General features: G+C 39.5%; 1 protein-coding gene across 2 annotated transcripts in view; it reads right to left on the bottom strand.

Moving 5' to 3' along the window:
* Positions 1-18,254, bottom strand: part of LOC143464568 (extracellular matrix organizing protein FRAS1-like) — a 51,956-nt gene that overhangs the window by 24,232 nt on the left and 9,470 nt on the right. For both annotated transcript variants that reach the window (XM_076962420.1, XM_076962421.1), the window contains exons 3-28: positions 7,921-8,028; positions 7,485-7,577; positions 6,962-7,121; positions 6,718-6,801; positions 6,499-6,617; positions 6,180-6,372; positions 5,932-6,065; positions 5,557-5,761; positions 5,263-5,433; positions 5,027-5,170; positions 4,753-4,890; positions 4,429-4,569; positions 4,184-4,327; positions 3,863-4,006; positions 3,492-3,748; positions 3,187-3,349; positions 2,939-3,094; positions 2,642-2,782; positions 2,181-2,288; positions 1,777-1,941; positions 1,501-1,613; positions 1,188-1,355; positions 899-1,107; positions 612-765; positions 313-459; positions 91-242 (exon numbers count right to left, since the gene is read on the bottom strand). In XM_076962420.1, the coding sequence (XP_076818535.1) occupies positions 91-242; positions 313-459; positions 612-765; positions 899-1,107; positions 1,188-1,355; positions 1,501-1,613; positions 1,777-1,941; positions 2,181-2,288; positions 2,642-2,782; positions 2,939-3,094; positions 3,187-3,349; positions 3,492-3,748; positions 3,863-4,006; positions 4,184-4,327; positions 4,429-4,569; positions 4,753-4,890; positions 5,027-5,170; positions 5,263-5,433; positions 5,557-5,761; positions 5,932-6,065; positions 6,180-6,372; positions 6,499-6,617; positions 6,718-6,801; positions 6,962-7,121; positions 7,485-7,577; positions 7,921-8,028 (3,911 nt within the window). The remainder of the gene's footprint in view (positions 1-90; positions 243-312; positions 460-611; positions 766-898; positions 1,108-1,187; positions 1,356-1,500; positions 1,614-1,776; positions 1,942-2,180; positions 2,289-2,641; positions 2,783-2,938; positions 3,095-3,186; positions 3,350-3,491; positions 3,749-3,862; positions 4,007-4,183; positions 4,328-4,428; positions 4,570-4,752; positions 4,891-5,026; positions 5,171-5,262; positions 5,434-5,556; positions 5,762-5,931; positions 6,066-6,179; positions 6,373-6,498; positions 6,618-6,717; positions 6,802-6,961; positions 7,122-7,484; positions 7,578-7,920; positions 8,029-18,254) is intronic.

Below are 18,254 nucleotides of genomic sequence, written 5' to 3'. Positions count from 1 at the left end.
TTTACTTTAACTATTTAATCGATGTCAAATGCCATTTACATTACCATTAATTACAAATTTAATAACTGAAACCTTTAATTACGTAATTACCGTTTTTTGCGTTGTTTAATGACGTAGACTATTTTTGATTTATCTTTGACGTTGGTTGCTATGGTGAGTAACTGTTGGTTGGTGATGCGTGTCATTCCACCCCTTCGTACGTAAGTGCCCTTATTACCCAGCACCAATGCTTTTGATGATCCCTAGTCAGGCATAGAGAGGGTTAGTAGATTAGGGTCAAGGTTGAAATGAAATGGATATAACATTACTCACCTGTGGTATGACGTCAACATGTATGACGCTATTGATGACGTGGTATCCATCGCTTATTTGAAGAGTCACTGTGTCGTGCAATACTGATGATGAGGTAAGGTTACCATGGGTAACATATGTTACGACGTCTCCATTCAAGTCCGCCATCTGGGCATACAAGCATTAATTATACTTGCGGCATAAATGAGTCGCTTGCTCCCATTAAAGTTGTCAGCAGTAACAATAACAATCTTACAACAACTGTTTTGGAGGTAACTAGACGGCGATAACTTCATCATGAAGCAACCGAAGCTATTCACCTTGAATGTCTTTAATTGCGTTTCGTAGCTTGGTAACTTCACTATTCTTCCATGCTTGGGAGGATATATTACATCAATTGAGACGTCATTGGGATTGTCTTCATCTTTCAATTGGAAACAACTGCGTGCGCTGATCTTTGCAGATTCGCCAGCACTGAAAATATAAAGCAGTATATGACAGCTAAAACAGTGGCAGTTCTCATTTGTTGGAATGTTATTTCCCTTTTATCCAAAAAAATAATAGATTTGCAAAATGCCAACTACATAATGATTATATGAATATTCACCTTACAACCAGAAGTTTGTTTTTTAGAACAACCGGTGCTATCTGGGAAACAGCGGCTACCGCCAGGGTCAGTCTGGCTGAAGTCAGTTGCCTATCGCTTGCTTGGAAAGTCGCAACTCCATGGCGCCGTCTAGCGGAGTCATGGACAAACAATAGACCATTATGTTCTACGTCACGGTAAGGAATCCTCGCCTCAGATGGTAGTCTTTCCTGAAAATGGTGTCATTACAAGTCATGAGCCTCAAACTTCAATTTAGCATCACACAGAAAAAAGAGGGAAATTTACGTACTTCGTTTAATTCAAACCATCCGTTAGCAGGCGCCATCACCAACGTCAGGAAGACGTCATCCAGACTGGTGTCGTCATCAGTAACTCTTATGACGTTTACCACTACGCGTGATCCTATTCCGACCAACAAGCGGTCGCGAATTTCAAGCACCGGTGCCTTTCGGTTGATCTGATGAAGAAATATGTCATCAGATTGAAGTAACAGTCATGGAATTAAGCGGTATTAATTAGTTATTATCAATTATCATAAACTATGTTCTGTTGTTGCTTGTGAAACCCTACAAGCTTTTACTTGCAAATGCTTCAGTGCTTACCTCGCATCTCCTTGTATGCTTGTTGCCATAGTAACCACGCTCGCATTCTCTCACGCAGGGGGAGTCGTGTCTGTTAATAGTTGGTCTGCTGCTGATTCTTTGCGATCCATCGTCTATACGGGATGTAAGCGATTAGCATAAAGAACAAATAAGTACAAGTAACCTGAAAACGGTAAAAATATTTTGATTGATTTGCTTTTAGTTACTTTAGAAACTGAAAACAAACAATTGTTTAACTGATTAAAGAAAACGAATAATTTCTTCGAAGCATCTCACTTTCGCCGAGTTCATTCAACGTCGGCATCATGAAGGTTTGCGCGTCGCATTGGCTGCACGAGTCACGTGACGAACAAAGCAAACAGTGATTGGAACAGGAAAGACAAGAACGAGTGACCGAGTCAACATAATAGCCGCGTGGACATGACTTAATGCAGGTATTTTCTGTATAAAAATGAGCCAATAAGATTTAAAGGCGTTTATTAATTAAAGTACTCCATAATCCTAATCTAAGAAAACCTTTTACACGTAATGATCAAGTAATCATAACGGAATAGAAGCTAATGTCTAAAAACAACTTGGAACTTGGAATAAAGTTACTATTTAGTTAAAGATATTAAGACATGGTTTGTGAATATTCCACCAGAGAATTTGTCACCGCTATAATGAGTTTACGCATTTACCATGCAGGAAGTAAGGCGATCGGCATCCTGAGCAGTGGTCGGCCCCTGTGCAGGAATCGCAGTTTTCATCGGAACATCGACGGCATTCATCGTATGAAAGGTAATAACCTGGTAGAACATGGTGTATTGGTAAGACATATTAGCAAATACCTGAAACGTGTATAAAAACTTAACACATGCAGCAATTTAAATCAAATTAGCAATTTAAATTAAAAGTGAATTGCAAATAATGAATAGAGTTGAAATTTCTGATATTCGTAGAAGTTGAAATTTGAATTTCAATGAAACTGTTTTGTGCATTCGAAACAACAACAATTTACTGGCATCAAAAATATGCGCTTTTCCGTTTTGATGGTAACACATATATTTATATTTATTAAAGTTTTTCCCCTAAATACATACAGCAAATAAAAATGATAAAATGGAAAATCTTAAAACTAAGCCATGACATGAAAACAAACCTTCGGAACACTTTTCCACGCAACTACCGTTTTGTAAGCGGCGACCTTCCATACAATCCAAGCAATTCGAAGACGAAGAACCTGAACACCGAGTACAACTCCAGTCGCACTCACGGCAAATTGCAGTTCCAAACGCCGCGACTATGAAACATTTTCCAAAAGTAGGCTTTGTTCAAAATAACTCACAATCTACAAAGTCCAATGTCCGCTGGATAGTTTGAACAGTTAACAAACGTATAACAATATAGTTTTATACCCAATACATTTTACTTCAGACACAAACTATATAGGCAATACCATTTAGTTCGGGGTAAAACTGATCCACGCAATGAGCAGCACATTGCCCAGATTGCAAGACAGCTGTGACGTCACGACAGGATGTACAAAGAGGTTGGGGTGATGACGTCGAAGCCACGCAAGTTGCGCATGAGGACGGACAAGCCAGACAAGAGCCTAAGGTAATAAAACATCACACTTTGAAATAAATAGTCAAACAGTTAAGAAAGCAACATAATTTTTAATACTCCAACGGCCAAAAGCTTCACCCGATGAGCTTGAAGCGTAGTATCCAGGCTCGCAATTCCTTAGACAATTTTTCGACAAACTAGAGAGAAATCTTCCACTCTTGCAGTTCTTACATCGTCCATCAGGATCACAGCTTCCACATCCGTCAGGACAAGACAAGCACAAGGTTCCAGAGTCCGACGTCTAACAAAAGGCACAAAAACGATCAAAAGTTCCTCTGATGTGAGTAAAACAGAGCAAAGTTATCTCAATATAAACCATCATGTCGGTATTGGTATCAAAGTACACAGAATGTGAAGCATTGGTCGATTAACCAAAGCCATACTTTCGTGAAGGTATCTTGCGGGCAATCAGTGAAGCATTCTCCGTTATACAAGTTACGACTCTCTTGATGACACTGTCTCGCAGCACTCGAATTATGACATAATGATGACGAAGAATCCATGCTTAGACCAAGCTCAATACACCGACTTGGTGTCACGCAGTGTTGGATTTTGTGTGACGTAATAAGGAGAACATTGCTTCCGCTGCATGACGTACAGGAATCCCATTCGTGGCACGAGGCACAAGATTTATGACAATCTGAAAATAACGCGGATCACTCAGCACAGGTGAAGACCGTTTCGTCTAAGTTACGCCTTTTCCAGATTTAGGTCAAACAGTAGCGATATCAAAGTTGCACATGATGGCATTTACCTCTGCATATAATCCCATCTAAATATTGATGCTCGTCGCATTTTGCATCGCATCGTCCGTCTCTGAAAACTCGTCCGCTTTCCGCGCAAGAACTGCAGTCTGATGCCAAACTTCCAACACACGTTTGGCAGCCAGCGTAGCAAGCTGAACAAATGGGCTACTTATTAGCCGGATACTTATCTTGCATGAGCTAAACTAGCAAATGTGGATTTATAGTCGGATACCAAACGCAATAACTTCAAATTAAAATCTTTATGTGTCCGATGAATATATTGCAATTGACTTGCCGGGGAAGTTGACAGAAATTTTCACAAATTATACCTTCACAACGGCCTCCCCGCGGGTAGTGCTTTGGTGGGCAATTGGGTACGCACTTCCCCATATACAAGAATGAATGAGGTGGGTCGCACGAGAGGCATTGTGACGCCGATGGGCCGCTACAGGTCGCGCATGTAGAATGACAGTCTAATAAAAGGTGTTGTGAAAATCGTAAGGTTGAGATAGTTAACAAATATTGATAAATTCATCGAGAAAAGAAGGGCTGAAGTACAAAAAAACGCGCTTACCCGCGCATCTTGAAATCGAGAGTTGGTAGTATTTGGCAGAACAACGCTTGACGCAAAGTCCACTCTCCATAAGTTTACCAAGAGGGCATGACGTACAGTAGTTGGAGTCTCCACTACACGATGAACAAGAGTCTTGACACGCTAAAATTATAAAGAAATGATGAAAAAGTTGTCGATGATTTTATTACTGAAGATACCCTGAGAAGTTATATATTTTTCAAACGTATCGAGTCACTTGATCCAATATTTATGAATAATATATTATACAATATTATACAATATATTATATTACGTTTTCTGCATTAAATATAGTAAGATTTTAACCTCTGCAAGTTCCGTTTAAATGGAAAAAGTTTTCTCCACACTGCTGCACACATGCGCCACCTTGCGGCATCCGTGTACGATCAAGACAAGTCAAACAATGACTGGTGTTAAGACATGAGCTGCAACCTTTCGGACAAGCTGTAAAAAAACACAAACATAACAAAGACGTCCTGAAGAATTCTGGTTTAGTTATAACAAACAATCACGTTACAGTAACCATATAACAGAAAACGCAATGGTGGCATCGGTGTTACTTTGGTATAGAAAAACGTACCTTTGCAGGTTGTCTCAGCTGCAAAATATCCTTCATTACATTCTGCGACGCACTTGCCAGCTTGCAACTTTCTCCCTGACGCACATGACGCACAAGCGTATGGGGAATTACCAAAATCGCAAGTTGCGCACGAAGAGTGGCAGGCTGAATGGATTACATTAAAAATAGAAACATCAGGTTTTGTCTTGGTGCATCGAATCCAAACTTCGGCTGCTACTCAAGCTGACTTTGCTCACCTTTGCAACGTTTACCGTCCTGATAAAATCCGGGCAGGCATTTTCTTAAACATTTCCCTTCTTGTAGTAAACGGTTTCTTTTGCACGATGTGCAGTGGGCATAGCCTGGTGCGTCACAGGTCTCGCAGTCGGCGTGGCAGGTCACGGGCTGGCAGTCGGGACAGCATTCACCTGGCAGAGGGAAACCAAAACAATATTAATATGATAAACACATCACGAACGCTACAAAGTTTATACAGATTACACGGAACAGTTATTTTACACACCGAGAGAGGCCTATTCAGAGAAGTATACCTGGCACAGAGACCGGCATTGTGTGTGCTGGACATAGCGGGCAGTCAGCTGTGTAGCACTGCGTCATTCCGTACATGCACTCACATCTCTTACAACTTCCCTCTTTCCACTGGTCGCTATGACGATATTCGAAGCCTTTATGGCGACATGATGCCGAAATGGGCACGCATTCAGGACAGCAGGATGCATGAACCAGTCGTTCGTTCTGCAATAATGATCTTAGTTATAATACTATCAGCATGTTTCACGTAGTGGTAAAAATCTTACAAGCAACTAGATCTTTAGACCAGCAGTATGATATTGAAGGCAAATAAGCAAAATTGTTACCAGTTAACTATATCACTTTTGTTAACAAAATATATCTTCTTAACCAACCCATTTGCACTTCACTGGAGAACACTGGACGTAGACAGATCTCACGTTGCCATGACTACAAAACGCAACTTCACATTTTGATATGTTCCATAAATCGCCATGGTAGTACTGCACACCGTGGTAATCACAAGCTTCTACAAAAAGTAATAATTCAAGGTTTGAGCGAAACTAAGAGAACGTAATTACTTGAAGGACGAACAACAACTAAAACGTGATTCCAATGGGGACCGGAACTCCGACTTTTTCACCTTGCGTGGAGACACATTCAGAACAGCATCCTCCTCTCCTGGTCACTCTTCGTTCTCCTTGTGAGCAAGTGACGTCGACAACGTCGTTTGTAACGTTACAATGTTGTGATTTACACCTGACCTCTCCCAACTGGCAAATGCACTGATTGCATTGGTCGAATTGAAATTGTTTACCGGAGGCATATTCTCGGCCCTAAAATTTGCGTTACGAAAGTCAAAGCCGTTGATAACTCACTTCGGAACAAAACGTTTAGGAAAATATTTGATAAAATTTTTAACTAGTATTTTTTTTTACTTATCGGTAGGGATATGAACTTACCTCATACACGCAGGATCGTCCAACACACGTGGGACAACATTCTCCCTTCTGTACAACCGCCCTCTGCCCCGATCTGCATATTATATCTTCACAGTGAGCAATATGGCGGATTACTTCGCCTATGCAACAACGTTCAACATTAAATGCGTAATTAACAACATCGTTTTGCCATAATGCAATCAGTGAAAAGATAGAGATGTAGCCAATTTAAAAGGTTACCTTTGTTGCAAAATGCCTTCTCGCAGTTAGATGGGTGCCAAGTTTCACCATCCCTGTAGGTTTTTCCTTCGAAGGTGCAGTTAGCTTTATGATAGAAATAATGCAAAATCAAAATAGAAGTTTACAAAAATAAGCCTATGTCATAGGCATGCATTCAATGGCATATTCGATGATTAAACGTATTACAGTACGTTTAAGATAGCCAACAATTTTTAACGTAGAAGGATTGAAAGTAAAATCTCACCTTCAAGGCTAACGCAAATCGGACAACAGACTTCAGGTACCCGCCTGGAGACTTCCCCGTAGCCGCATTCCTTCCTTTCGCATTGAACCGGCGAACACGAGATGTCGCCATTGCGGCACGCACACGTCGTGCAGTTTTGTCCTTCCCACTCAGTATTGTGCTGTGAGGTTTGTACAAAGACTACTATACTTTGTGTATTAGGTAATCGTAGTTTGCTTAGCCGAATTAATTTGAACCTTGCGTAGGTGTGCTAAAAGAGCCATACACTGGGTTTGGCCATGCGTTTTAGTTTAAGTCAAATAATAAGCGATGGTCGTGGCAATTGGCAAAACAAAGCTTATGCCCGACAGAAATAAACGAAAAGTCATTTGTCGAAATGGAGTTTAGAAGTACCAAAGTTTATTAAAATGGCGTGATTAAGGTATACATTTGTACAGGATATATAACAGCTCTAATAACACTTGAAACAAAAGACAGTGTAAAAATTTATGACAAAAAGTCACGAATTCAACAACCAACTCACCGCTACTACACCTTCTCCTGTGACGCAATATCTCTCTGACGTCATGGAACAGACGGGGCAACAAGAGTTTGGTGGAATGACAAGTGACTGTCCCTAGTACATGGATAAAAGTAGAATCAACATATCTGTCAGTCAAATTCCTACTGGCCATTCATTCGCGGGCCCATATGTCACCGCGCCCACAACTGGGCTTTCATTGGTCCCAAATTCCTTGATTTGAAAGGAAATGTCATTGGTGCGTTTCGGAAATTTAGCGGATTATAAAATTCGTGAGTAATTTCGTTGCCCCAGAATACGCGTGAGAACTTTTCATAATGTTGAAAGACAGGTTCATGTTAGGGGGCTTGCTAGTGGCATACTTTGAGATCTACTAAAACAGAAACTGTGGATATATTTCCAAAACTGAATATTACACCATGGACGAATAAATCCTTACCCGTGTGACGTCACACTGAGGATCTTTGCATATTTGCTTGCTGCATGTGATCACACCTTCGTCGCAGAAGCATGAAGTACACGAATCTTTTTTCCACGATGAATTATCCTGCAAAAAATGAGGCCAAATCAAAAGTCGAACTGAAATTATTTGAAACATACTAACGGCTTTCAATAGGGGCAATATCGACTTGTGTGTCTCGGGTTTACAATCCCAAGCATTAGCTTAATTCTACAAAAATACAAAAACAAGCTAAGCCGGTGGTTTGCGCATGATTGACTTCAGTGAGACGTTAAGCGGTTTTAGAGGAAGTAACAATAACTGGGCAAGCAAACAACGTTCAACTGCATGCGCTCAACGAAGCTGATTTTATTAAACATACATCAGTGAACACCATACACGACACCAATTTCATCTTGTCTAAAAAAGGCTTCCCGTTCAATTTGGCTTGCTACGCACCGAGATTTACATCAAGACGGGCAAAAAAGTGTATACTTGATAGACGATAACAAAAACAAACTAAAAATGAAAAGCATTCAGTACATAGAGAAATTCGACAGAGGCGTAGGTCATGCTTGGATAAGATGCTATCTGCCATTTACCAAACGTTCCAAAGCTGGCTTACATATTACGAGGACATTAGATCAACATCAATTTGACATTAAAACCAGACTAAATAACCTCTCGATGGGCTATATCAAAGTAAATTTGGAAAAGAAATGAACAAGGGTTATCGGCAACTTTCCAAAATGCCATGTCGTACCCGGAAGTCGCGTCTAAACACCAAGTACCAGTTAAAATTCGTCCATTTGAGACTGGTAATGATTTATTTGGTGTTCGTGTACTCTATAGTTTAACTATTTGTAGAATACAACCAAGTTCAATTTGAAATAAACGGACGTAACATATTATCGGTCTGGTTATGAAAGGGCAACATTCTAAAGATGACGGCGCTTATATTGATCAAAATGCCGCGAAGGCGCGACATGCTTTCTTTCCAGAATTTTCCACAACGCTGACCTTGAATGAGATCGCGTGTAGGGACCTGAAATAACGCTTTGTTGAGCCACAAATTTTAAGTATGAGTGACACTGCTCCAACATGGCGTAGGGCCTCTTGACGAATATTTGACAGGACTAACGGCAATCCCTTATAAAAAAAGTTTTTCGAAGATTCTTTAAGACCAAAGCCAATTAGAAACATTACCACAACTTATATCCACCTGCAATAAATGTACCACAACATTAGCAAATAATAAACAACACACTAAACTAAACAACACTGCGTTCGTGCTGAAACAACATCTACGTAAAGCATTCGTCCAAGTTGCATGTGTTTCCATTTGCCACATTCTAATCGGGGTCGCAAAAGCAACCGGCAAAAGGTCATAAGCTACCAGCAGTGTGCAGCGGATTAACGCATGTCAACTTTGTCGATAAATTTCATCAAGTACGTCGTAAGTTGTATCAAGCAGTTGGCGCCGAACCATGAAAAGCCTGCTTTCATTCAAAAACTTTATCGCGATGGCGAAGTTCCTTATAATATAAGATCGGTCGCACAACGGACGAACACACTGACGTATGATGGTTGTAAGTTGTAACAGAAAACGGGGACGATCAGTTCTGCAGTTATTCAGATGTAAATTTAGAAAATTAATTTGGACGATTTCACAAACGTAACAGAGAAATATACAATTTAGTTCATCAAATCCGTCAAACATTTTCAATAAATTTAACCACTTGGCAAATTGCCTTGATTGAAAAAGAATCTTTGCTGGAGTCAATCTGCAGCAAACGGAACTTAAAATGTGCTTCTGTATATAGATTGCCGACGTTTATGGGGCATTTTGTAGCACTCTTCATTTCCATTTAAAGGACCTTCGTGTCTGCATGAACTCATACAAAGTGCATCAGGGGATTAAGTTAAGTTTGACTTGCACTTATCGACCAAGTAGTTGAAAAAAAAGAAAGGGAAAAGTGTTAAAACAATCATCATCGATCATAAGGCCATTAGGTAAGCGAGTCACAAAAGTTTAATGCAGTAAGGATCTCACGATCGATTCAGCTATACTTCGGGTGGCTTAAAATGCTCGCGAGATTGAGGGAAATTTACGCGCATTTAGCGGATTTAAGGATAAGCGCGCGAAATATTAACAACAGCCATAAAGAATAACCCAACATTTTTTATAACAATTTCGATACGACCCACTAACCCCCGAACCCCAAGCGTTGGAAATGTATCTCAGAAATACAAATCATGAGATGATGACGATCAGTCGTAAACAGTGTCCGCGAAAAGATTTAAACCCAGTCGTATGAATTAACAGGGTCGAGGGGTCTCGACGAAACGTCTTTCTTTTACGACCTTGGTCCTGCTCGGTAAGAGTCGGGGCGGAATATGAGGCACTGCATGTTTTAGGAATGACAATAATTATAATTTAAGCGTAAATCATTAACTTACTAACTGCTAACTAGTAGCTGATGTACGACAAACGTGAAAAATGAAATTTAATTAACCTTGGGCGCTGTAGGTTTGATTGAAAGCAAATCTTGCCGGGAAACGGTGCGAAATGCCATTTGTAGTCAATGGCACATCAACCGGTTGTCAGGTACCGTACTTCTGCAAGTGTTCTTGATCATGGTACAGTAAAGTTTTAATTAGTCATCCATCACCGATCGCGTTCAACTGTCATTAAAGTCAACAAACACGAAAACAATCAATCACGTGGAATCAGGCGATTGTTCGGTAGCAGTGGATGTACTTATGACGTTGCACAGTGTAGACACACGGAATTTTGAGAATGCCAGTGCGTAAATTTGAGAACCCTTGAGGGTGTTAGTCATGCGACTTTCCGCCCAAAATTACCACTCCAATCTGTTTTTATCCCAAACGCTGTTTGTTTTGTTCTCATACGCGGTAATTGGGCAACTTCACGGCAAGCAAACAGAATGCGGGAACAAAAGCAACAGTTTCAAAATTTGTACCAGTCAATAACATTCCGTTTGCAGAAAAAAGGTGTCGGAAAAAACTTACATGCCAAACAGCTGACATCAATTGCGAGTCATTATCAAAAATGCTAATGCACTCTAGGAAACAACGATTAATGCAAAACAATTTATTAAAGATGCTTCACTTTGGCAACAAGGGAAAGCCCCAGCTCCGAGAACACAATTAAATAATTAGACGGTTTTAAACCCAACTGAAGTATTAAAAAAGTTAACGGCAGCTGCGGTTGGCAATGTTGACGGCGACAAGCTATACTTAAAAACTTAATCCTGAATACACCGGGTATGCCTTGGGGATTCCCCGCTTACTTCACTCATATTTTTTTTCTATATCAAAGACCGTCCCTGCAAGTGCAGGATAGAGCAAGTTTTCACGACAAGAGGTTATCCTAGAAATGTACAAAGGAGACAGAAGAAACGTAAAACCGTGGTCGTTTCGTAATTGCAAGTAAATCATGAGTTCTTGCCTGGGATTTGTCTGCATTTTTGCGGGTGAATCACCCTCAAAGGCGCTATTTGAATTTACTATTAAGTGCTACGGGAAGTAGCCCTTCACACCGTATTACTGGTCTTAAGTTACAGCAATTGTGTGCCGTTGCGACAACAATTCCGTGCCAAGTAAGCAAAAATTGCACATCAAAATGCGGGCAAAATTGCCCCCTATTTCCTTCCAACGTAAAGGTTTCGGGTTACAATTTCCTGGTCGGATTTCTTTCGATCTCGTGACCTGTTTTTGAAAAGGACAGTTCGTGTGGCTCCTACTACGACTTAATTCAACCATTACATGAGAAATTCCGTTTTAACATCGAACAAACAAAATAGACAATGATGATTCTTTGGAAAACCTGAAGTTATGTTTTACCTAAAAATAACAGCTATTTAAGATGAAACGGTTTTCGCCGTGCGTTGTTTGTTGACATCAAATTATAAAACTTTGAGTACAAATTTTTCTGTTGTCAAAATAGAACAAAACCATTCATCATGGCATGCAAAGTTGTCTTTTTATGAAGGAATATGTTTCAAAGCAGTTCTATTATGAAATAACATCCGTCTATTTCCGCACAATTTCAAGTTTGAGACCAGCAAATTACAAAATTGTAGCACTTCAATGCATTACTGCTTTTCAACCAACAACCTTTAATTTAAGTAAATGGTGGTAATGCTGTCAAGCGGAAGGTGGAATCCCGGTACAACATTTTATCATGTTATATCACAGGCTTGTGGTCACAGTATGCTGCCCAAGGTTTTGCAATCATCTCATAAACTTCATGCGTGAAATACATTACATATTACTGCAACGGCTTTTTCTCACAGGGATTGCTTTGAATAGATGCTAATTTGAAGTAATGCCAAAGGTCGAAATCGTCGTCGTACAATGGCAGTTTGCATTAGGCATTGAATTCAAAACGACATGTAAATACGCTGGGTCAGATTAGGTTAAAGACCACAAAATAATACAGGGTATGATTAGCTTGGTCCCGAACAAATTGCCGGATTACAATTTGTAAGGCCCAAATATAACTGTGACAGAACCTGAACCTACTTTTCCGTCGGTTTCCGTTTTCTGATCATAGACCTTCAGGTCGTTAAGGTATTTCGTCGCAGTATTTTTACCGTTAATGCATCTTTAAACTATCGAAAACAGTTTAAAAAAAGTTATTTTGGAGTCATAACCTCCACTGATCAGATATAAAAAGAATGTACCAAAAGCTTCAGCTTTCAATTTTGCATCATATCATCGAAGGTCAAGAACTGTGGGTCGCCAAACAATAATATGTAAATGGATGAATTATTGTGTTCGAAGTCATAGTAACACATTCTTACAATCAATTGTTTTGTAAAAAGAGCTGCCTTACAAATGATCTGACTGTGAAGGTCTCGGGTAATTTTGTGAATGATGGTGCTATAAATAGTGAAAGGCGTCGTCCCATCAGATGGATAAAGATGTTCCAGGCTGTTTTCATTCCATTGCCACAGACAAACTAAATCAACAAAGGGTGTCACCAACACAACGTTCATCCTATAGCCACGACCTTAATCTTGCTGAACTTCACATCAATTTCGGACATTCAACAAATCATTTTGTGGTGCAAAATGTCAAAATAACCCAAAGGAAAATTACTGCCAAAACAAAAGAATGGCGATGGAATATCAAACTTATCTGACCAAACAATAACTGACATACGTATTCAAGGTGGAAGGCCACCCTAACTGTTTCGACAACATCTAATTCAAAATCGTGTGTGTAGGTCAATTATTGGAATTTCTCCATTCTTTTGTGTGGTAGAGAATAAATAGAATTGTTCGTGAATCTATTTTCCATGTTGTGACTCAGTATTGACATGAACACTGGTATAATATTACTCGGCAGTCGTTGCTAGCTGGTAATCTATTATGTTGTAATATTGTAAATTGGCTTTGTAAGGTTAATACCTTCTTAAACAGCAAAACAAAAACACAAGAAAAACAGGAAAGTAGTAGCTGGAAGCGGACTAAAAGACAAAGAGAAAGATTTCACGTTCCGTACTGTTCGGAATTCGATGATTCCGACATCAAGAATTGTTGTTTTAAAGTTTAAACCAATAAATTTTGAACATCATCATTAACAAATAATCAAAACACCTTCTTATTTTATAATAACTTGCAGCTGCTATTTTGGACCTGCGTGATGTTACCTACAAACTGGTTAAAAGTTACTTCCATAAACACAAACTTGTCAATAGAACGACAAAACAAAGCGTTTTACATAGAAGCGACGAACAGCACGGAAGTTTTTTGGGAGTGGCACCTATTTTCATGACGACGCAATAACAATTGAAAGAAAAACAAATCGCTTCGAGTTTCGGTGAGTGCGGATTATACTTGCGTGATTCTGAATGCCTTAAACAAGTTAGGACCAAAATAGTTCAAGTAAAGTGTCAAGCACCAGTTGCCGTTTTCGTGACACCATCAACCGGAAAAATTTGTCATTGGAAAAGATGAGGATGAAAAAGAATTATCCAGCGGGCGAGAAAGAAGCAGTTGATTCTTTGTCCCTTTAAAATCGATAGCCGTACAATGCAATGAACAAAACGCCTAATAACTTCAAGGGTTAAAACTAATGCACTTTCAGGTTAGGAAATGTTTCTCATCATTCTTCGGAAAATCTACGTTTTGATATCACAATTGTTAGCAAACAAGTATATCACGTCACAGTTCCACCAAAGGCCGAGGAAGCTGGACAGAAGTGTTGATCATTTTGTCAAATACTGGTCAGTGGTCACTCACACGACTAGCACCTGTAAACACAAGATAACGCACGTACAAGAGGGAGGAAGTCGATTGGTCATTGCTTGATTAAGTTACGTTTGTTTGATGAAACATAAAACAACACGACGCAGTTAAATTCCCATTAAGTGAAGAGCGATATAATCCGTTAGTTTCTGCATAATCGTGACTGTAATTTAATCTAAGATAGTAAGAGAGATCCGGTAGTAAATCTTTTCGCAACTTCTACATTCCTAAATAAGTTTTTAACATTTCCAATTGTTTTGTCACTATACGAAAAATTGTGTTGAGTGAAACCTAAAAAGAAAGTAGCCATGAATAAAAATGAAATTTATACTGTAAGAAAACGTCTCCGAACGGCAAGAGAAATATTTACGCTTTCAGAAACTCTACGTAAATCGCGTTCACCATTACTTAAGCGGGATTAATCTTTGAAGATGAACCGATGACAAAGAAACTGATACAACATCGATTGTCTTCATTTTTCTCACGCACACGTGCCGGTAGCAAACAATTGCCCTTGTGATGTAACAATAGATATCATTCCAAACGACAAAACGGAAATAAACTTGCGTGTTTGAAGTGGCTGATCCACTTAAATCGAAGTTGGTTTTAAAAATTACTTTGAAAAGTGGAACATTTACAACATTGGTCAAAAGATAAACTCATCTTCGCTTTGATCTACCGACTTTCTGGCGGAAGATTTCGACATTTATGAGACATCTTTTTGTGTCTTCTGTAAACTTTATACTGACTCAGAATCGGCATAAAGGATGAAAGAAACATTTGCTGGACATAAGTGACCAACGCTCGGACATCTGCATTGTGGTATAAAATTTTACGACTTTTAAGCATCAAAGGACAAATTCTGCAAGACAAGACAGGACAAAATATTTATAGGAATTTCAAAGGAATGATAGTAATTGGTGTAACTTCACAAGCAGATCACCTACGTGTCGAAAAGCGACAAACTCAATTCAAACTTAGATCCCAGTTGAGGGCGACGAACAATGAGTAAAATGAGGTTCATCCTACGAGATACCACTTCTTTGAAGTTTTAGTAAAATTCGTCGCAGACATCACAAAACTCATGCAAAATTTAATCAAACAAGCATCTCATAAAAAAACTAAAAGTTTCAGGGTAACAATGAAAAACAGAAGCATTCGGTTAATTTTATACACTTGAAAATATCTAACGTCCTACACCAACAAAAAAACAGGCCACAGCTCAGCACATGATAACTAGTTAACTACGCTCTGGGCGGAAATTATTTTCACTGGTGACCCCAACGCGCAGCTTGTAAAAAGTCGTTAAGGAGTCGTTAATTCTCACGACACCGTTCCCCCTTAGAAGTCGTGCTCAGTTTATTACTTGCTTCTAACAAACATCGAATCAATGTTACCGTAAAATTGTCCGCAGAGTCAGCCATGCATATTTTATGACTCAAATTCGTTTATTTAGGCTATCCAGCCAAAGCGATTATGACAGTACAGCTGAGAAGTGTGTTCAATAGATGATGCAGACGTAGCATGCTGCAAGGTTGTGCAACAGGTGGGCGTTAACCCTGTGTGCACTTTCCCAAGATATCAAGTAAACTGCGGTAGGCACACAAACAACCAATTAGTTTTGTTGCAATGTGTGTGGGATAAATCGGTTTACAAGCAAAAATCTTTGTTGAAACGATTTCATTTGCCCAAAGCAATAGGCTTAACGTACTTCCGAGAGCAAAATTGCACGTTAAAGTTTTAACATTGACAACTTAAAGTGTGTGATAACAGCATCAAACGATTAGACGTTCTGCGGTGAAGAAGCATCCACAGAACCATGACGTCTGAGGTGAAATTAAAATGATTAAAACGATCACGGTGGCGAACAGCCGTAAACACGATACAAGTACAAGGAGAATACTGTTCCGGTCTACCCCCGACCTTACCCAACAAGGTGGAGTCGCGCCTTCTGGTTTCACTCAATCAAGTACCGCCATTCATATTTCATATGGATGCAAGAAAGTGGTGAATGTGAGGAAACCTTATGCGCTCGTCCGTGAACGGAATGTCTAGTTTAAGTAATTAAGCCGCCTTGTTTCACTGACCGGCTTTTACGCCTGAACAGCTAAGCAGCGCCCCTTCGAGCTATCTGACACTTTTTTAACCCAAAAGTTTGATAAGATTGTTGACAGGCAACTAGTTTCGTTTTGAAAACTAACTGTCATGTAAAGATCTCCCATGTCAATTATCCAGGTTTTTCCAGACAAAATGTTTACAATGATGTCTCAACGTACAGTAGTCGTTTGAAGCAAAGATCTGTGGCAAACACACGTTTAGAATGAATCAAGAAACAAAACATACCAAATATACACTCTGTCAGATAGTCACAAATTTATTCTTACTCTATTGTACCACCAGAGAAAATGAAGTTGCAACCGAAAAGCAATTTGTATAATTTTACACTATAGAAAAGTTATTTGGTAAAGGAAAGTTTTGGTAAAGTTTTCTTTATAAAAAGTTGACATTAAAAATCAAAATCTGAAAACGTGTAGTTATAAGCGCATTAGACGACTAATCTCTGCATCGCTTTTCAACAATTCGCCACCAATGAAACAAAAGCGAGGTTTACGTTAGAAAACATGTAACAAGAGCTGAAGGAAGGGGTCGGCGTTCCGTTTTTGTACTAAAATCGCCCAATATTTATTTTTAGTAGGTCCTGCTTTCTCAAACGAGCATGTTACTTCCAAACAATCAATTAATTCGCACTGATCCGCGAACAATTCGCTGGTTTCATAATTAATCTCGCCCTGAGATATAGTCAGTCTGGTAGTGAAGCCACATCAATAACAATTAATAACTTCACCATAGTTGCGACTGTTGGGCATAACTGTAGCAGCAACCAGGTGTTTTTGATGAAAACTGTTGCCGTATATGCGGATCAGATACCTCCAGTGTTGGCATAGGTATGTGTAAAGTCTGAAACAAAAAGCTTTCAGATGTTCAGAATTTCGATGTACAACATTTTTTACGGCTGAAAATGTTCTGTTTCAAGCGTTGCAAGATCGCCATAGAAGCACCGCCGTTACATGAATCATAGTCTACAAGTTCACTAATGCGTTAAACCGAACCGTATTAAAGCGGTTTGGATCTTATTGAAATTTTGAGTGGGAGGAAACCGCTTCGCGATAATACACAAATTGACAAATTATTGGTTGTAACGTCCACCTACACCGCGATAACAAGCTAAACTGAATATAATAAAATCCCCAAGGGCATAAAAGTAATTTGTTGCTCGACGCCTCTTAGTAAAATTTAATAAAAGGAGTAATATTTTAACTATGACGTAAGGTTGACCCGACTTGAAGACAGCAGAGTCTCCTGTATATATGCCGGCGCTACAATGAAACATTGCGGTTGTTTGCTTATGGTTTTGATCGCAAAATCCGGCACCGAACCAGCACACGCTTATTTAGGCGAGTGATGAACTATTTCTGATAACTGAAAAAGACGCATAACACACAAAACCGCACATTTCCAAGCTAAATCCGGCGCGCACGTTTAATTGAGTGTACCACAAACAAACCGCTGATCAGTTTTAACTGGGACTTGATTCAAAAATCTTATAATTGTTAACCGGTATCTATTTTTAAAGGTCGAAGACAACCGAAGGTAAACTCCAACCATTATACAGAAAGATGTCATCTGTAAATAATAGATCGACGAGCCCGACTAAAGTACACATATATGTCGAGTGCTCTAAATGCCACGGTGACGTCACTTTGCGGCATTTGTGACGGATATTTCCAAATGATTGATCTTGCTTTATCCTTTATTTAGAAAATGCTATGGTGACCAGCAGAGCGAATTTTGTTGCTGTTATTCTTTGGCGCCGCATGAATTTCATGGCCGCATACCAAAGTTCCACAAGAGCCCTTACAAGGTATTCTGTGCCGGCGGTTTGCTCCCGCTTGTAGAAGGCATAACGATTGCAGCATCGTCGTCTCCAGGCTACCTATAGCGACTTGTAATCCTCAAAAAACACCTTAGAAGACCACGTGTTATCCATGATGCATA

This window comes from Clavelina lepadiformis, chromosome 7, assembly GCF_947623445.1.
Source record: "Clavelina lepadiformis chromosome 7, kaClaLepa1.1, whole genome shotgun sequence".
NCBI lineage: Eukaryota > Metazoa > Chordata > Ascidiacea > Aplousobranchia > Clavelinidae > Clavelina > Clavelina lepadiformis.
The sequence above is the reverse complement of the archived record's forward strand: the minus strand, read 5'-3'. Positions and strand labels throughout refer to the sequence as shown.